Below are 17,737 nucleotides of genomic sequence, written 5' to 3' on the forward strand. Positions count from 1 at the left end.
TACTCGAGGCCAGGGAGCAAACCCACAACCTCATAGTTCCTAGTCAGATTCGTTTCCACTGAGCCACGACAGGAACTCCTATTCCTGTCCTTTTAATTTTTTAAAAATTTGTTTTACATTTTTAAAATATATTTTTGAACAGATAATAATACATTCACATGATTCAAGATTTATAAAGAACCAAAGGATGGAGTTTCTGTTGTGGCTCAGAGAGTTAAGAACCCAACTAGTTTCCATGAGGATGTGGGTTTGATCCCTGGTCTTGCTCAGTGGGTTAAGGATCCTGTGTTGCTGTGGCTGTGGTGTAGACTGGCAGCTGCAGCTCCGATTCAACCCCTAGCCTGGGAACTTTCCATATGCTGCAGATGTGGCCCTAAAAAAAAGAACCAAAGGTTGTATAGTAAGAAGACTTCTTCCCACTTCTTTCCTCTGTCTCCACAGTTCCCCTCCTTGGAAGCAAACAGTATCAATTATATTTCTCCTTCAATTTAACATTTTTCCATGTTTTAACTCTTCATAGACTCTTGTTCAAACTCTTTCTTTTCTTTTTTTTTTAAATAAATTTTACCGGAGTATGGTTGTCTTAGAAAGTTGTGTTTTACTTGTACAGCAAAGTAAATCCGTTATACATATACATACATCTGTTCCTTTTTGGATTCTTTTCTGTATATGTTTGTTTTTTCCCTTTTGGGCTATCCTGTGGCATATGGAGTTCCCAGGCCAGGGATCAAATCCAAGCTTCGGTTGAGACCTAAGCTGCAACTGCGGCAACACCAGATCCTTAACCCATTGTGCAGGGCTGGGGATTGAACCTGCGTCCCACTGCTCCCACAGTGCTGCCAATCCCATTGCACCACAGCGGGAACTCACCCATACAGGTTATTACAGAGTATTGAATAGATTACCCTTTGCTGTACAGTAGGTCCTTATTAACTGTCTGTTGTAGCAGCAGGTATATGTCAGTCCCAGCCCCCTAATTTATCCCTCCCATCAAACTTTCTTGATTGTGCAGTAGTCATTCAGTGGGTGTACTTTGCTTTTCTTAACCAGGCGCCTGCTATTGGTCATTTATTTGTTTCCATTTTTTCCTATTCTTAATTTATAATAACTGTGGTTAATGTGTTCATTTGGGGTTTTGGAGGGGGGGGGTGGTTAGGCCCGCACCTGTGACATAAGGAAGTTCCCAAGCTAGGGGTTGAATCAGAGCTGCAGCTGCCGGCCACAGCCATAGCAATGCATCATCCAAGCTACATCTGTAGACTGCTGCAGCTCGAATCACTGCCGGATCCTTAACCCACTGAGTGAGGCCAGGGATCACACCCACGTCCTCATGGATACTAGTTGGGTTTGTAACCCACTGGACCACAATGGGAACTCCTAGTGTGTTCATTTTGAAATAGAATTATTTGCTGCTTAAGGGAAAAAGAAAATTTAAATTGAATTATTAAAAGAAAAATTCTAAATTTATTGGATGGTTTTTGTTAAAACTTGTGGCAGATCATAAGAGCAGTAAGAGAAAAGCTTCAAAATGGTCATTTTAGTGCCCAGCCCAATACAATGTGTGTTAAATGAATGACTCTTACAATTTATGGTAAAGCAGAAGGAGCACTTGATAGAAATTTACGGATAAGATTTAAAGAAGCCCAGATTAAAGCAAAAACAAAAACCAAACAGGAGTTCCTGTCATGGTGCAGCAGAAATGAATCCAACTAGGAACCACGAGGTTGCAGGTTCGATCCCTGGCCTCACTCAGTGGGTTAAGGATCTCGTGTTGCCATGAGCTGTGGTGGAGGTCGCAGACATGGCTCAGATCCCACATTACTATGGCTTTGGCGTAGGCCAGCATCAGTAGCTCCGATTCAACCCCTAGCCTGGGAACCTCCATATGCCGAGGGTGCAGCCCTGAAAGGCAAAAAAAAAAAAAAAAAAAAAAAATCCCAAGTTCATTCACCAATTGGGTTTTGAAGATTGCTAATTGCTAGGCACACTATTTGAAGCTAAGAGTATGGAGTTCCCGTTGTGGCTCAGTGGTTAGTGAATCCGACTAGGAACCATGAGGTTGCAGGTTCAATCCCTGGCCTGGCTCACTGGGTTAAGAATCTGGCATTGCTGTGAGCTGTGGTGTAGGTCGCAGACTCGGCTCGGATCCCACGTTGCTGTGGCTGTGGTGTAGACTCACGGCTACCACTCCGATTAGACCCTTAGCCTGGGAACCTCCATATGCCACGGGTGCGGCCCTAGCAAAGGCAAAAAGATTAAAAGAAAAAAGAGGATAAGTTGCATGGGTTTTCTTATGGAAGGCAGTTGCCATTTTCAGAAAAACTTTGGTGCCAGGGTCAGAAATGGAATGCTAGACTAGATAGCATTCCATTTTGCCCTAGTTTGCTTATGCTTATATTTTAAGGTTTCCTATATTGTTAACTGTCACTCTCTAAGTATTTTGTAGACGTAGTTTTCAATTATTATGTAATTGTTCTTTATCTGCATTTCAGTGCTTAATTTTCTTAGATGATCCTCAGGCCGTGAGTGATATCTTAGAAAAACTGGTAAAGGAAGACAACCTCCTGATGGCTTATCAAATTTGTTTTGATTTGTATGAAAGTGCTAGCCAGCAGTTTTTGTCATCTGTAATCCAGAATCTTCGAACTGTTGGCACTCCTATTGCTTCTGTGCCTGGATCTACAAATACGGGTACTGTTCCAGGATCAGAGAAAGACAGGTATAAGTATCTTTTTCTGCATCAACCTAATTGAACAATCTTTATTTCATTTTGAGAGTAGACAATATTATATGACTATAATATATTTATAGGCAACATAATCTAAGAATAAATTTTACCATTAGCTTTCAAAGATTGTAGTTTTATTAAGGCTGTTGCTCTCTTGGGCGCTCTGCTGGGCACATTAAGGAAAACATGGATGTTTTTGGAAAGAAACGGAGGTGGTTGTCTGATAATGAGGGCCTGCCAGACAGCAAGTGTGCTGTCTAATCAGGTAAATTAAAAATCTCAGTTAGGGTAAGTGGGATTTCAGTTTCCAGTTGTTTGTTGCTAATACGTAGAATTTCAGTTGACTTTTGTGTATTAATGTTGACTCTCAACCTTGCTTAAATCACTTATTAGGTCTAGTAAAAAAAATTTTCTAGATTCCTTTATAGAATTTTCTACATAGGAATCATACTACCTGTGAACAGAGACAATTTTACGTCTTCCTTTCAAACTCTCATACCTTTTCCCTCCGTATTTTTCTGCATTGGTTAGGATTTTTGAACATCCTTGCTTTGCGCCTAATCATGGGGAAATAGCATTTAGTCTGTTTCTTTTTGATTTAAAGTTTTCTTTCCTCTTGCCTTCTGCTTTTATTATGTTGTGTTTATTTGCTTTCATATTCCTTCTGAGTTAATCTTCATTTCTGAAATGATTACTTTTCTTCTTTCCTTCCTAATTTTTTTCCTAGTTCTATTATTTCTGAGTTTTTCTACTTCTAATAAGTAATGCTCCTTTATATGTTGTAAAATTTTCTTAATGTCTTTTACTTACTTTGATCCTTTTCTGGGGATTATCTTTACCAAAATTAGTTTTCCTGAATGTTTACAAAGGAGGCTTGTTTAGAATAGTTTTTAAAATTTCATTGTTCTCTAGAACTTCCTCTTCTGTTGTGTTTGTGGAATAATAAAGAAAAATGGCAACGTATGTTCTGAGATCTCCTTGCTCTGTTCCCTTTCCCACTTTTATTTGGACCTTCTTTCCCTTCATTTCTATCTTCTTCTTTTTTTTGCTCTTCAGGGCTGCACCTGGGGCACATGGAGGTGCCCAGGCTAGGGGTTGAATAGGAGCTACAGCTGCCGGCCTATGCCACAGCCACTGCAACGCCAGATCACAGACATGTCTGTGACCTACACCACAGCTCACGGCAAGCTGGATCCTTAACCCACTGAGCAAGGCCAGGGATCGAACCTGCAACCTCATGGTTCCTAGTCGGATTCATTTCTGCCGCGCCACGACGGGAACTCCTGTTTCTGCCTTCTTAATTTGGATTCTCTACCCAGCATTTTCTCCTCAGTGTAGTGCTTTGTCCTAGCAAGGAATGTTGGCTAGTTAGTTTAAAAGTTTTGGGGCCCCAGCTGCTTCACTGTGAACCGGTCTTATAGCTGGTGGTGGTATATCTTCACCTGACTGTGTTTGGGGAATCTGGGAGATAATTTGTCACTTGGGTTTGCTGTATTTGTTGTCCATACATCTTGCTAACCTAGATAGTTGTTTGTGTTTTTATGAATTTATTTGGTGGGAATGCAGTATTGGGCTGTCTTCATCTTATTTTACAACCTTTTCTGTTTCTTAACAGCAATTCCTAGGAAGTAATTAACTTTTTTTTTCTTGCAAAATATTTAATTTGGATGTGATTCAGGTCTTCAATTTGACTTTTAAAAAAAAGGCACCTACACATGAAATTTAGAAAAGAATTATCACATTAGTAACTGCTGGTTCTCTTCCTCTTAGTGAATCAATGGAAACAGAAGAAAAGACAGGTAGTGTACTTGTAGGAAAGACACCAGAAGCGGTAAGTGTGCTTTTTGGACTTGAGGTTGTTTGCCATTTAAACATAAATTTCCACACTATATTGTAAATTAATTAAAAGTGTTACTTGCTTTTATGGAGGTTTATTATTAAGTTTGATGCCAAGGTTATTTTATAAAAATGAGATTTTCTGTAAAAAGTAAGATTTTAAAGATTAACCCCAGAAAGCACTTGACCTAGAAGAAATCAAATCTTTAGATCCTTACCAGGGAATGAACTCTATCTAGAATAACTGAATTACCCATCACAGGGTGAGAAAAAAAGTATGGCCTCTGACAAATGGCAACATATCATGGAGAAAGCAGTACAGTTGTCTTTATTTTTAATATTCGTAATGTATAGAAGAGTGGGGCCAGGATTAAAGCAGAGATCCGTTGGATGTAACGTTTCCTCTGTCGCAGTTTTTGGGTGCTGTGAATCAGGTATATAATTTTCAGCACTTCTTCATCTGAATGGAGAGTCGTGTTGATGACTTGGTAGTTCATGAGATCATGTGCATGTGTTGACTAAAGGTGCTTTTGATTTGGTCAACTTGGAGGAGGGAGTTTCTCACCTGAACTCTTAAGTTGATTTTGTATAAAATAGTTTTCCTTGCATATCATCAATGGTTAGTTATTCTTTTACAGTTCTTTTTAATATTAAAATATTTTACATTGGAAGCAAGTTTTGAATGATGTGCTCTCTTCCATCAAGCTGGTATCATATCTCAGTGATAATAATAAATAAATAAATTATTCTTTCAAATAAATGATACATGGGTTTTCTAGATCCTACTGTTAAAATAGGGGTTTTGTTGTATGTATGACTGTGAATTTCACTGATTTAGGGCTGTTAAAATAAAGTTGGCTTAGTGGATTTTAGTAATATAATAACTTTCATTCTTATTTGTTTTGGCAGAGTCCAGAGCCCAAGGACCAGACTTTGAAAATGATTAAAATTTTAAGCGGTGAAATGGCTATTGAGCTACATCTGCAGTTTTTAATACGAAACAATAACACAGATCTCATGATTCTAAAAAACACAAAGGTAGGAAATTCATCTGTATTGGAGGCTTTTTTTATGGGTTTTTTTTGTTGTTCTTGAAGAATATAAGTGTTTATATGTGTGTGTGTGTGTGTGTGTGTGTATATATATATATATTTTTTTTTTTTTTTTTTTTGCTTTTTTAGGGCTGCACCTGTGGCATATGGAAGTTCCCAGGCTAGGGGTCCAATTGGAGCTTCAGCTGCCAGCCTACACCACAGCCACAGCAACATCAAATCTGAGCTGCATCTCCGACCTACGCCACAGCTCATGGCAACTCCAGATCCTTAACCCACTGAGCAAGGCCAGGGATTAAACGTACAGCCTCATGGTTCTTAGTCAATTCATTTCTGCTGCACCATGATGGGAACTCCTATTTATTTCTTATTGAATAATTTGTTGCATTTTATTCCTCATCAAAGAAGTAAGTTTTTTTTTTTTTTAATCACAATGAGAGAAATACTTGATCTTATTGAAGAAGAAGGGGAATTAATATTGATTAAGCTCCTATTTATGTTATATGGAGCTTATATCTATTATGAATAGATAATCTATTCATCTGGTTCAAAAAATGTTACGAAAATGTTTGTATGTCATACGAAAAGATACATAGTATGAAAATTCCTCCTTTGCCTGTTAATTTACCCAGTATCCTTTCCCAAAATCATTTATTTTTTTATAGTCATATACTGTTTCATTACTAAACAGTTATTTGATTGAAGCATATGTAATCATGCTTCTCCACTTTTACAGATGGCAAAAAGAATTACATAATTTTCATTTAAGACAATTTTTTAAAGCATATCTTTATACTGCAGTCTTATTAAAAATAAAATTAGGAGTTCCCATTGTGGCTCAGTGGAAATGAAGCCTACTAGTATCCATGAGGATGCAGGTTTGATCCCTGGTCCTGTTCAGTGGGTTAAGGATCTGATGTTTCCGTGAGCTGTGGTGTAGGTTTCAGACTTGGATCAGATCTGGCATTGCTGTGGCTGTGGCATAGGCCAGCAGCTGTAGCTCTGATTTGACACCTAGCCTCGGAACTTCTATATGCCACAGGTTCAACCCTAAAAAGCAATAAAATAAAGTTAGAGGAGTTCCCTTTGTGGCTCAGTGGAAACAAACCTGACTGGGATCCATGAGGATGTAGGTTTGATTCCTGGCCTCGTTCAGTGGGTTAAGGATCAAATGTTGCTGTGAGCTGTGGTATATAGGTTGTAGACTTGATCAAGTTGCTGTGGCTGTGGTGTAGGCTGGCAGCTGTAGCCTGGGAAACTCCATATGCTGCAGATTTGGCTCTAAAAAGCAAAAAAAAGAAAGAAAAATTAAAGTTCTTGCTATGGTGCAGTGGATTAAGGATCTGGTGTTGCTGCAGCTGTGGCATAGCTTGCAGCTGCAGCTCACATTTGATCCCTGGCCTGGGAACTTCCATATGCTGCAGGTGGGGCCAATTTTTTTTTGGCTGCACCCGCAGCATATGGAGGTTCCCAGGCTAGGGGTCTTATTGGAACTATAGCTGCCAGTCTTCGGCCCAGCCACAGCAACACCAGATCTGAGCTGCATCTGCGACCTTACCACAGCTCACAGCAACGCTGGATCCTTAACCCACCAAGCGAGGCCAGGGACCAAACCCATAACCTCATGGTTCCTAGTCAGATTCGTTTCTGCTGCACCATGACGGGAACTCCCCAAATTTTTTAAACATAAAAAATAAAATAAGTTACTTTGGTGACTACCAGAGATACAGTGCCAGAAGAGGTGCAGCATTGCTTCTCAGGTTACTCCACCATTTTGGAGACCTTGGCCAAGACACTGAAGAGAACTGCCAAAAAATAGAAAATCTACAAACCCCAAATTAAGACAACAATTAGAACTTTGACTTGCTTGTTTTTATAAACTAGCTATTTAAGCTTTATAAAGAGATATCCAAGATTCATATTTTAAGTATCAGTTCAGTTTATTCATGTTTTTGTCACAAAACAGGGGTTCTTACTGTATGTTCACATGCAAGCCTACATATGTATGAGTATTTTGCCAATGATAAAAAGCTGTATTTGTTTTTTAGGATGCAGTAAGGAATTCTGTATGTCACACAGCTACCGTTATAGCAAACTCTTTTATGCACTGTGGGACTACCAGTGACCAGTTTCTTAGGTAAATATGCTTGTAGGTTCCCATTTTGGCTTAAGAGTGTCTTTAACAGAGGCTCTGTTGAAATTGTTACATGGATGTGGGGAATTCCCTACCTGCCAGTCCTGAATTCTGAATTCTCTTTTTACCATTTTATATAGTTTTAAATTATATATGCTTCCTTGTTTTGAGCTAAAATTAATTTTCCTTATTAGTTACCTTGAATGTAGGTTTTTGAACGAAATGTGTTAAGCTCAGAAATTTGATACAATGGTATTACATACAATGTATTAATAAAAAAATGTCCTCAAATGTATTAAGAGCAACTTAGAAAGTAAAATAGAATTATCAGTAACTTGAGATCCATAAAGTAAAATGATTTATAACAGCTTAAGGCAAAATTTTAATTCCTTTACTTTAGTGTTTTAAAAAGCTTTATGGAGTGCATTTCAATAGTATTGCTAAAATTTCTTTTCTTACAGAGATAACTTGGAATGGTTAGCCAGAGCCACTAACTGGGCAAAATTTACAGCCACAGCCAGTTTGGGTGTAATTCATAAGGTAATGTATACTGATCAGGGTGAGCATACATCCAAACAGAAGCAATTTTTTTGGAGTAAAGTTTACTATAATTCATTGACAAGGACATTTTGTTCAATTGGATTAGTCTTCTTACAGGAAGGATAAAGTAAATAAGAAATGTGTGTTTGTTTGTTATAAAAAGTGGAAATCTTTTTCCTTTGAAGACTCTAAACTATTTCCCAGAAGATGAACTGGAATAAGTTATTTGCCTAGTCTAAGATGAATTTGGGGAAATGTTGTGAAACACAGGGCCTGAAAATTGAAGCATTTGCTTTTAACCGAGATGTGCCTGGATCTCCTAAAAGCTGTCTTCTCATTAGAGTGGTAAAGTTGCTTAGGAGAGAGCCCCACTTCCTCTTCTCTGGAGAAAAGACAGTGATCATGGAAAATGTCATGCTTTTTTTCTCTCACATACTCTTACTGACACCTTTGCGATGGCTCAAATTTACAGGGTCATGAGAAGGAAGCATTACAGTTAATGGCAACGTATCTTCCCAAGGACACCTCTCCAGGATCAGCCTATCAGGAAGGTGGAGGCCTCTATGCACTAGGTCTCATCCATGCCAATCATGGTGGGGATATAATTGACTATCTGCTTAACCAGCTCAAGAATGCGAGCAATGATGTAAGTCTTAGAATGAAAAACTAAATTCCCATTACTTAAGAGTCCAGGGAAACATTATATTTGCCAGTTGTTTTAGTGAATAGAAATTTTGTAGGATTCCCAAACCGGTACTGTTCTCATGGAATCTTTTCTTATAAAGATAATTTCCTTTCCTTCTTTATATGCTAAAATTTTGCTTATCGGTCCTTTAAACCTTGTCTCTGACAAGCAAAATAAAGTACCAGATACTTATAAAATACATGTTGTACTCCCATACGCTAGTCTTGTAGTGTTATATAAGTGATCAGTGATTGTTTAGTCTAATTCTATTTTATAGGAAGCTAAAGCCCAAAGAAATTATATGTACTTGCTCAAGAATCAGAATTTTTGCTTGTTTGCTCTTTGATGAGGTTTTTTTTTTCTTTTTTTATTTACAGCCTCGCCTGCGGCATAGGGAAGTTCCTGGGCTAGGGATCGAATTGGATCCACAGCCACTGCAACACCAGATTTGAGCTGCAGCTTGTAGCAAGCTGGATCCTTAACCTGCTGAGTGAGGCCAGGGATTGAACCTGCATCCTTACCGACACTATATCAGGTTCTTGACCCACTGAGCCACAATGGGAACACCTGGTGATTTTTTTTTAAGTGTAATTGGTTTGAAAAAAAACTTATTAAGCAGCCCTGTTCTTATTTTAAGGAACCTTGAAAGAGGATTTTTAACTTTTATGTTAGTTTCTTTTAGAAGGCTGTTTAGAGAGTAGCTGAGTGAGCCAGAAAACTGTCCTATTTAGTGAAAAGATTGAGGCCAGTAGGATGGTCTCTCTGGGCTAATAAGCCCCCTATCCACAAATCCTATGTATCTTTCACATATCTCTACCTCATTTCCACTGGTCTCAGGTAAAAATTTTCTTATCAGATAAAGTTTTTGGTTACCAGCAATAAAAACCTCTGCTGACCAACTTAAACAAGGAGTTTATTGGAAGTAGCTTGCATAGGAAAAGCTGATGAACCAGCTCACAGAGATTAAGAGTCAGGGCAGTTCTAGGGATCTAGATAGTAGGAACTAATGGGGTCATCTCTTCAGGGCTCTTCTGTCAGAAGGAATGAACTTCAGTCATTCCACTTAAGAAAGCTTAAAATTCCAGAGGAGCGTCTGATCGGCCTGTCAAGTTACAGGCGTACACTTTGGCTAGGGGAAGGTGGGAGCTTTGCTTTGAATGACAATCCTACCAAGACTCTGACCAGTGGGAAGACTATTCCCCAAGCAGGATTGGGGTGCTCTCGCCAATAAAAGGATACTGTTATTCAAAAATAACAGATCTTCACAAAAATATTCTTCAAATAAAGACTAAGTTTCGCTTTTGACACCATTTTCTCCCACTTTCTTCATAACCATGTTCCATTAAATACCTTTTTCTCTCTGTCTTCAGTCTCCTTCTGTGCTGCCTCCCTGAGTCCATAAGCCTATCAGGTCTCACCTATCCTAAAAGAATCTTTCCTCGCCACTTGATTCTCCCTTTTTAATCATTATCATCTTTTTCCTCCTCTTCTGATGTAAACTTATTGGAAGAGAACTGTATTGTCTCTCTCCATTTTCTTTTCTTTCATTTACTTCTTAACTCAGTGTTATTTTGCATCAGCAAACAGCATTCTTTTGAAACTGAAATTGATAAGGTTACCCCTGGCCCTCTGTGTCCTCTGATCATACTCACTAGACCAGCTGCTCTGCATGCTTAATGTCAAAATATATTTTGGAGTTAGAGTGAGACCTTGGATTTTAAGTACAGTGTACCAAATCAGTGGAGCCCTGCTTTTTCCCTAGATCGTTCGACATGGTGGCAGTCTGGGCCTTGGTTTGGCAGCCATGGGGACCGCCCGCCAGGACGTGTATGATTTGCTGAAGACAAACCTTTATCAGGATGATGCTGTCACAGGTAGGTGATTCCTTCTGAAGATGACAAATTCTGGGTTTAGTTAATGTAACTGATACTTGTTTTCTACCTATATTTCATGGCCTCTTAAAAAACTAATGGATTTCTCTACTTGTACAGGGTGTGGCTTTTGCCTCATTTATCAGACAAGTCTTATGAAAATATGTTTTATGATACATAGGTTTTTAAAAATGGCATATCTTGAGTGCCTGTATAACTGACTTTTGCAAATAGAAATTAATTAGAGTGATCTACTTTTATTATGGGGCTATCTACACTGCTCGATGATAATATAGAAAAAAATGTTGTCATAGTGTCTTTGGAAATCACTATAGGGTTTGATGGTGTATCTTAGCAAGATTTGAAAGGAAGAGAACTTTAAATAGTTATGGATGTGCTTCCATATAAGATATCCCCCTTAATATCTCATGGTTTGAAAAAATGCTGTCAGAAGCTGATGGTTGTTTTGATAGTTGATGCTTGTAGTTGCCACTTCCAATAGGGTATGTTTTATTTACTTCACATATGTAACTCTTATTCTGTAATGTCTTGCTTTTACTCACTAGGGGAAGCAGCTGGCCTGGCCCTAGGTTTGGTCATGTTGGGCTCTAAAAATGCCCAGGCTATTGAGGACATGGTCGGCTATGCACAGGAAACTCAACATGAGAAGATTCTACGTGGTCTTGCAGTTGGCATTGCGTTAGTGATGTACGGGAGGATGGAAGAGGCTGATGCTCTCATTGAGTCGCTCTGCCGTGATAAGGTGAGATAACATGTTATTCATCCTTTTCTCCCTGCTCCCTCACCCTCCAGTTAACCTGAAACACTTAACCTTTATTGGAAATTATCTCTTTTCCCATGAGGAACACCTAGCTACATTTGTTGATTAAAAACTTCTCAAAAGATGTATAAAACCTAACATAATGTAGGAGAGAAAGACACTGATTAGGAGAAGTAAGCAGGGCTAATTTGAGAATTTTAAATTGAATCAAGACTTCAGGAGTTCCCGTTGTGGCTTGGTGGGTTAAGAACCCAACATAGAGTCCATGAAGATGCATTTTTGATCCTTGACTGCGATTAGTGGGTTAAGCATCCAGCATTGCAGCAAGCTGAGACATAGGTCGCAGATGCAGCTCAGATCCGGTGTTGCTGTGGCTGTGGCATAGACATGCAGCTATAGCTCTGATTCCACACCTAGCCTGGGAACTTCCTTATGCCTCAAGTGCGGCTGTAAAAACAAACAAAAAAGACTTCAGTGATTTTCAAATAAGTAGATTCAGAAAAGTTCTTTAGAAATATATATAAGTTGATTTCTTTTAGAAATACTGTTTTTTTTCGGAGTTCCCGTCGTGGCGCAGTGGTTAACGAATCCGACTAGGAACCATGAGGTTGCGGGTTCGATCCCTGCCCTTGCTCAGTGGGTTAACGATCCAGCGTTGCCGTGAGCTGTGGTGTAGGTTGCAGACGCGGCTCGGATCCTGTGTTGCTGTGGCTCTGGCGTAGGCCGGAGGCTACAGCTCCGATTCGACCCCTAGCCTGGGAACCTCCATATGCCGCGGGAGCGGCCCAAAGAAATAGCAAAAAGACAAAAAAAAAAAAAAAAAGAAATACTGTTTTTGGAATGATTTTATAATCAGTAAGATATAAAGTTTTTCATCAAAAAACAGTGCCAATCTCTGTACCTTGTTTGTGTGAGATTTTTTTTCCCATTGCATTTTGTTTTGCTTTGTTTTTACACTGGTATTGTGTATGGTAGATAGTTAGTGGTAAGCAGTGCTGTGCTCTGTAACCTGATAGAAACATCCACTGCTGTAGGTTATTGATAAAACTACTAAAAATTTTGCTCAACTGTCAGACTCTATATCTCTTCCACTCAAGGCTCAGTGCCCAAGAATTAAGTGATAAGGAAAAAGCAAGTTAAAATGTAGAATTAGAAGCAAGCTTTGTTGTTTGTTTGACGAATGGAAGTTGAGTATCATAGGGAGTGAGTGTTGGAATTGGGCTTGAGTTTATACTTCCTAAAAAGTGTGAGGCAGCATAGGCGTATTGCACAGAATATTGGGAATTAAAAGCAGCTGAATTCCTCTTCTGTTAGTTTTTTATTTCCCCATTCGTTTAGAAAACTACCAACCACACAGTGGTGTTCTTTGAGTTCATCATTTCCTCCCCAAAACTAGCTGCCCTGGTGGATGCAACTAAGCCTATAGGAGTTACTATTTGAAGTGATTACGTTGATGATGGTGCTGAATTATTTCTTAGGATCCAATTCTTCGACGGTCTGGAATGTATACCGTAGCCATGGCTTACTGTGGCTCAGGTAACAACAAGGCTATTCGACGCCTGCTGCATGTCGCTGTAAGTACTCTGGCTTCTCTTGAATAGAGATGGAAGGGAACGTTTGCAGATTGTCGCTAGAGGTCTTGATGACTACAGCATCCACATCTCAAGACCACTACCTCAGGTTCAGATTCTCACTCCCTGGACACAGTCAGCCATACCCTAGCGCCGGACTCATTTAGCTGTTCAGGAGAATATAGGACAGGGTAACAGTGTGTATGGAAGTCCTGTAAGTCATTCAGGTGCAACTTCTAAAGCCCTGTTCCAAGGGACACCCTCATTTGTAAGGGAGGAGACCCTGTGAATGTTTGCAGCCACGCCAGGGTAGGGAAATCTAGTGAACAATGGGATTGACTTCTTTTGTAGCCTGTGAGCTTAGCTTCCAGGTATCCCTAGGGGAAGTGCTCTATTACAGGAGACACACTGACTAGGAAAGCCAATGCCCATGTTTTCCAACAGGCCTTTCCATTCATAGTCACCCAATCTAGATAGTTTTTAACAGTAAATAATGGTGGACATTCCATATGTCTTAACTCAGTAGATTTCTACCATGTTGGTGCTGGGAGAAAGTAAACCCAAGGTCATCTTCCCGTAAAGAAAGGATTTAGAACTATAATTATTTCTTTCTTCCTAGAGATAATCACACCACACAGTATTTATTAGTAATTTATCATCAGTGCAGCATTTAGTATGTTCTAAATGTTTGTGGTTTGCTTGAGTTCAGAATATATGTTTTTGAAAACAACAGTGAAGGAATGGTTAGATTTTCAGTGTGGCCCATGAAAACTGTGGTGCAGTTGAAATAGTCTTTTTTTTTTTTTTTTTTTTTTTTGTCTTTTTAGGGCCACGCCTGAGGCATATGGAGATTCCCAGGCTAGGGTCTAATCGGAGCTACAGCCACCAGCCACAGCCATAGCCATACCAGATCCCAGCTGAGTCTGCGACCCACATACACCACAGCTCATGGCAACACCAGATCCTTAACCCACTGAGCAAGGCCAGGGATCAAACCTGAAACCTCATGGATACTGGTCTCATTAGTTTCCTCTGAACCACGATGGGAACTCTTGAAACAGTCTTTAGAAGTACCACTGAATCTTAAATTTCTGCAGCTTTGAAGACTTTTAAGCCTTCAAATGAATTTTTCTAGATTGGGGAAAGACGTTCTTTTTTATTTATTTATTTATTTATTTTTTTTGTGTTTATAGGGCTTCACTTGCAGCATATGGGGTCAAATCAGAGCTATAGCTGCTGGCCTATGCCACAGCAACACGGGAAGTGAGCTGAGTCTGTGACCTACACCACAGCTCACGGCAATGCCACATCCTTAACCTGCTGAGCAAGGCCAGGCATCCCGCCTGCATCCTCATAAATACTAGTCGGGTTTGTTACCGCTGCACCACAGCAGGAACTCCCAGGGAAAGACATTCTCTAGAGGAATACAGTAGTTCTCCTTTATCCACAGGGGCGTACATTCCAAGACACTCAGTGGACCCCTGAAACCGTGGGTAATTCTGAAACATATTCTGTGGTTTTTCTCATACACGCCTGCAAAAAAGTTTAATTTATAAATTAGGCACAGTAAGAGAATATCTTAAATTGCCCGTGTCACTACTCCTATGCTTTGGGGGCATTATTAAGTAAAATAAAGGTTATTTGAATATAAGCATTGCAATACCACATCAGTCTGATAACTGAAGCCTACAAAGTGACTAGTAGGTAGATGTTTGGATATGCTGAACAAAGGGATGATTTACATCCCAGGCAGGATAGAGTGCGATGGCACGAGATTTTATCATGATACTCTGCATAACATAAAATTTAAGTCTTAATGGATTCTGGAGTTCTGGTCGTGGGTTAGTGGAAATGAATCTGGCTAGCATTCATGAGGACATGGGTTTGATCCCTGGTCTCGCTCTGTGGTTAGGGATCCAGCATTACCATGACCTGTGATGTAGGTTACAGACATGGCTCACATCTGGCTGTGCCTGTGGTGTAGACCCCTAGCCTGGGAACCTCCATATGCCTTGGGAGCAGGCCTAAAAAGACAAAAGAAAAAAAAAATCTTATGACTTTTTTATTTCTGGAATTTTCCATTTAATAAATACTGGATCATAGTTGACTATGGGGTAACTGAAACTGCTGAAAGTGAAACTGTGGACAAGGAGGGCCCTACTGGGAATTTCCCTCATGGCTCAGTGGTTAACGAATCCAATTAGGAACCATGAGGTTGCGGGTTCAATCCCTGGCCCTGCTCAGTGGGTTAAGGATCTGGCATTGCCGTGAGCTGTGGTGAGCTGTGGTGTAGGTCGCAGACACGGCTCGGATCCTAAGTTGCTGTGGCTCTGGTGTAGGCCGGCAGCTACAGCTCCGGTTAGATCCCTAGCCTGGGAACCTCCATATGCCGTAGGAGCAGCCCTAGAAAAGGCAAAAAGACCAAAAAAAAAAAGGAGGGCCCTACTGTAATATAGTAGTGAGGTCTAATTTACATCTGAATGATGTGGGCCTCTCCTGTCAGTTTCCTCTGGTGATAGAATATGCGTAATGTAATGACTGTATTAATAGAATGCCCGTGGTATAACGTAGTCATCCTTTGAATTTTCCCCTAGGTAAGTGATGTTAACGATGATGTCAGGAGAGCAGCAGTAGAATCACTTGGGTTCATTCTCTTCAGGTAATCATTTCTAACTTCTGCTTCTATTTATATTCCATTTCTGTTTGTAGTCGGTAATTAAACAGAAACTAAATATGTGAAGAATATATCTGGGTTCAGAGTGAAGAGCATTTAAAAATAAAGCTAGTACCGTTCATCTAAAAAAGAAGCCAGTTAAGTTTTGAGAATCTGAGGAGCTGTTTGAGTTGTTCTCCTCTTGCCATGTATATTGATGATTCATATGCGGTGCTGTCTCTCACACAGGCTTGTAGAGTTCTTGAAACTCTTTAATGAGAGTACGAGGTAATAGCTTTTGTTTAAATGCAAGAGAGTGAAAATTTTGCAGATTTGGAGACACACTTGGTATTACAGTGTACATGTGAGTTAGAGGATACCCTGTGCGACCAGTCTGCCAGGATTTGATCATGGCTCTGCCACTTACAGCAGAGTGGCTTTGGGCTTGTCACTTAGTCTCTTTGAATCTCAGATTGCTCATCTGTAAAATGGGTATAATAATAGTACCTAAGAGTGTTTTTTTGACAGGCGAATTAATATATCTAAAGCCCTTAGAACAGTATCTGGCACTACGAAGTGTTATTTCAGAGTGTGTGAGCAGTGGCAGTTGTTACAGTTGGTGGTGCGATGCGGTAATACTTCTTAACAGTAGTTCTGCTTTCTGTCTGCTCATCTCCCATCTCACGTACCACCGTTTCTCTTCACTAAGGTTCTTTACCTTAAAATGCAACATAGGAAAATTAAAAGTAATTCCTTCAGCTCTGTTTGGACACTGCTTATTAGAACTTATTCATGATGAAATTACACAATAAGTTCTGAAGGTACATGTAAGATGAGTTTATCTGCTTTTAATCTTCGGTGTAGATTTTCTACCCCAGATTCCTGAGAGTGAACCTTTGCTGTAAAGATTGTAATGTAATTCAACAAGTATTTATTCAGCACCCACTGTGAACTGGTTAGAGGATCTTCTCTGAGATGCCACATAGGAAGTTATCTGTTTACTGCAGTCAGTGGATATTTTTTTCCTGTTGCGGGTGAAAATGTTGAATAAAACAGCACAGTCCCATATGGCATGTTAAAAAGTTTTGGGGTTTTTTATTTGTTTGTTTTGGGGGGGGTTTGGTTTTCTTTTTTTCTGGGTTTTTTGTTTTTGTTTTTGGTTGGTTGTTTTTTTGCTTTTTAGGGTTGCACCTACAGCATATGGAGGTTCCCAGGCTTAGGGTCGAATCAGGAGCTGTAGCCACTGGCATACACCACAGCCACAGCAATGTGGAATCCAAGCCAAGACTGTGACCCACACCACAGCTCATGGCAACGCCAGATCCTCAACCCACTGAGCAAGGCCAGGGATCGAACCTTCATCCTCATGGATACTAGTCAGGTTGGTTACCACTGAGCCATGACGGGAACTCCAGTAGGTTTCTGCTTACACCAGTCAGTTTTGTTGAACAACGTTGTTCAGCAGAATACTAACCTCCTTCTCTGTGTTAACCCTCATTTGTCCAACTTGTTTATGAAGACATTAGAGAGCTTTCACTAAATCTTAAAGGTGTTGTATTTATACAGATCCATGAGTCCGGTACCTCCAAACCAGAATGTGTGATTAGTTGGTTATTACTGTTTTTAGTAAATCCATAGAAGTGTCAGGTGTTCATCCATTCCTTTTCTAAGATCTGATAAAACCTATTTGTATTAAGCTGTTCACATTTGTTTCAGAAGATCTACAACAGACTTCATACTTTAAATTTCTTGAGTCCTTTCTCTTTAAACATTGGAATATTTAGCCTCTTACAGTCCTTTTGTACCTTTGCCATTTTCTGTTTTTCCTCAGACTTGTCATCGGTGGCTCTATAATTACATTCACAAGTTCTGTTTCAGGGAAGTAA

General features: G+C 39.7%; 1 protein-coding gene across 8 annotated transcripts in view; it reads left to right on the forward strand.

Annotated features, from left to right (window-relative positions):
- Positions 1 to 17,737, forward strand: part of PSMD1 (proteasome 26S subunit, non-ATPase 1) — a 104,597-nt gene that overhangs the window by 17,130 nt on the left and 69,730 nt on the right. For 4 of the 8 annotated variants that reach the window (XR_014830192.1, XR_014830193.1, XR_014830194.1 and 1 more), the window contains exons 7-16: positions 2,493 to 2,719; positions 4,499 to 4,559; positions 5,474 to 5,602; positions 7,665 to 7,753; positions 8,212 to 8,290; positions 8,763 to 8,936; positions 10,738 to 10,849; positions 11,413 to 11,609; positions 13,106 to 13,201; positions 15,793 to 15,857. Coding sequence is in view for 1 of the 8 variants with exons in the window: in XM_001925902.8 (XP_001925937.3) it covers positions 2,493 to 2,719; positions 4,499 to 4,559; positions 5,474 to 5,602; positions 7,665 to 7,753; positions 8,212 to 8,290; positions 8,763 to 8,936; positions 10,738 to 10,849; positions 11,413 to 11,609; positions 13,106 to 13,201; positions 15,793 to 15,857 (1,229 nt within the window). In the remaining 7 variants the exon portion in view is untranslated. Of the gene's footprint in view, positions 1 to 2,492; positions 2,720 to 4,498; positions 4,560 to 5,473; positions 5,603 to 7,664; positions 7,754 to 8,211; positions 8,291 to 8,762; positions 8,937 to 10,737; positions 10,850 to 11,412; positions 11,955 to 13,105; positions 13,202 to 14,471; positions 15,248 to 15,442; positions 15,633 to 15,792; positions 17,039 to 17,737 lie in introns of those variants that run through there. The other 4 variants (XR_014830195.1, XR_014830196.1, XR_014830198.1 and 1 more) reach the window with 4 other exon arrangements.

Source organism: Sus scrofa, chromosome 15 (genome assembly GCF_054392235.1).
Source record: "Sus scrofa isolate SSC_HxYL_T2T_F1_AM1 chromosome 15, Sscrofa_HxYL_maternal_Yorkshire_Landrace_v2.0, whole genome shotgun sequence".
Classification (NCBI taxonomy): Eukaryota; Metazoa; Chordata; class Mammalia; order Artiodactyla; family Suidae; genus Sus; species Sus scrofa.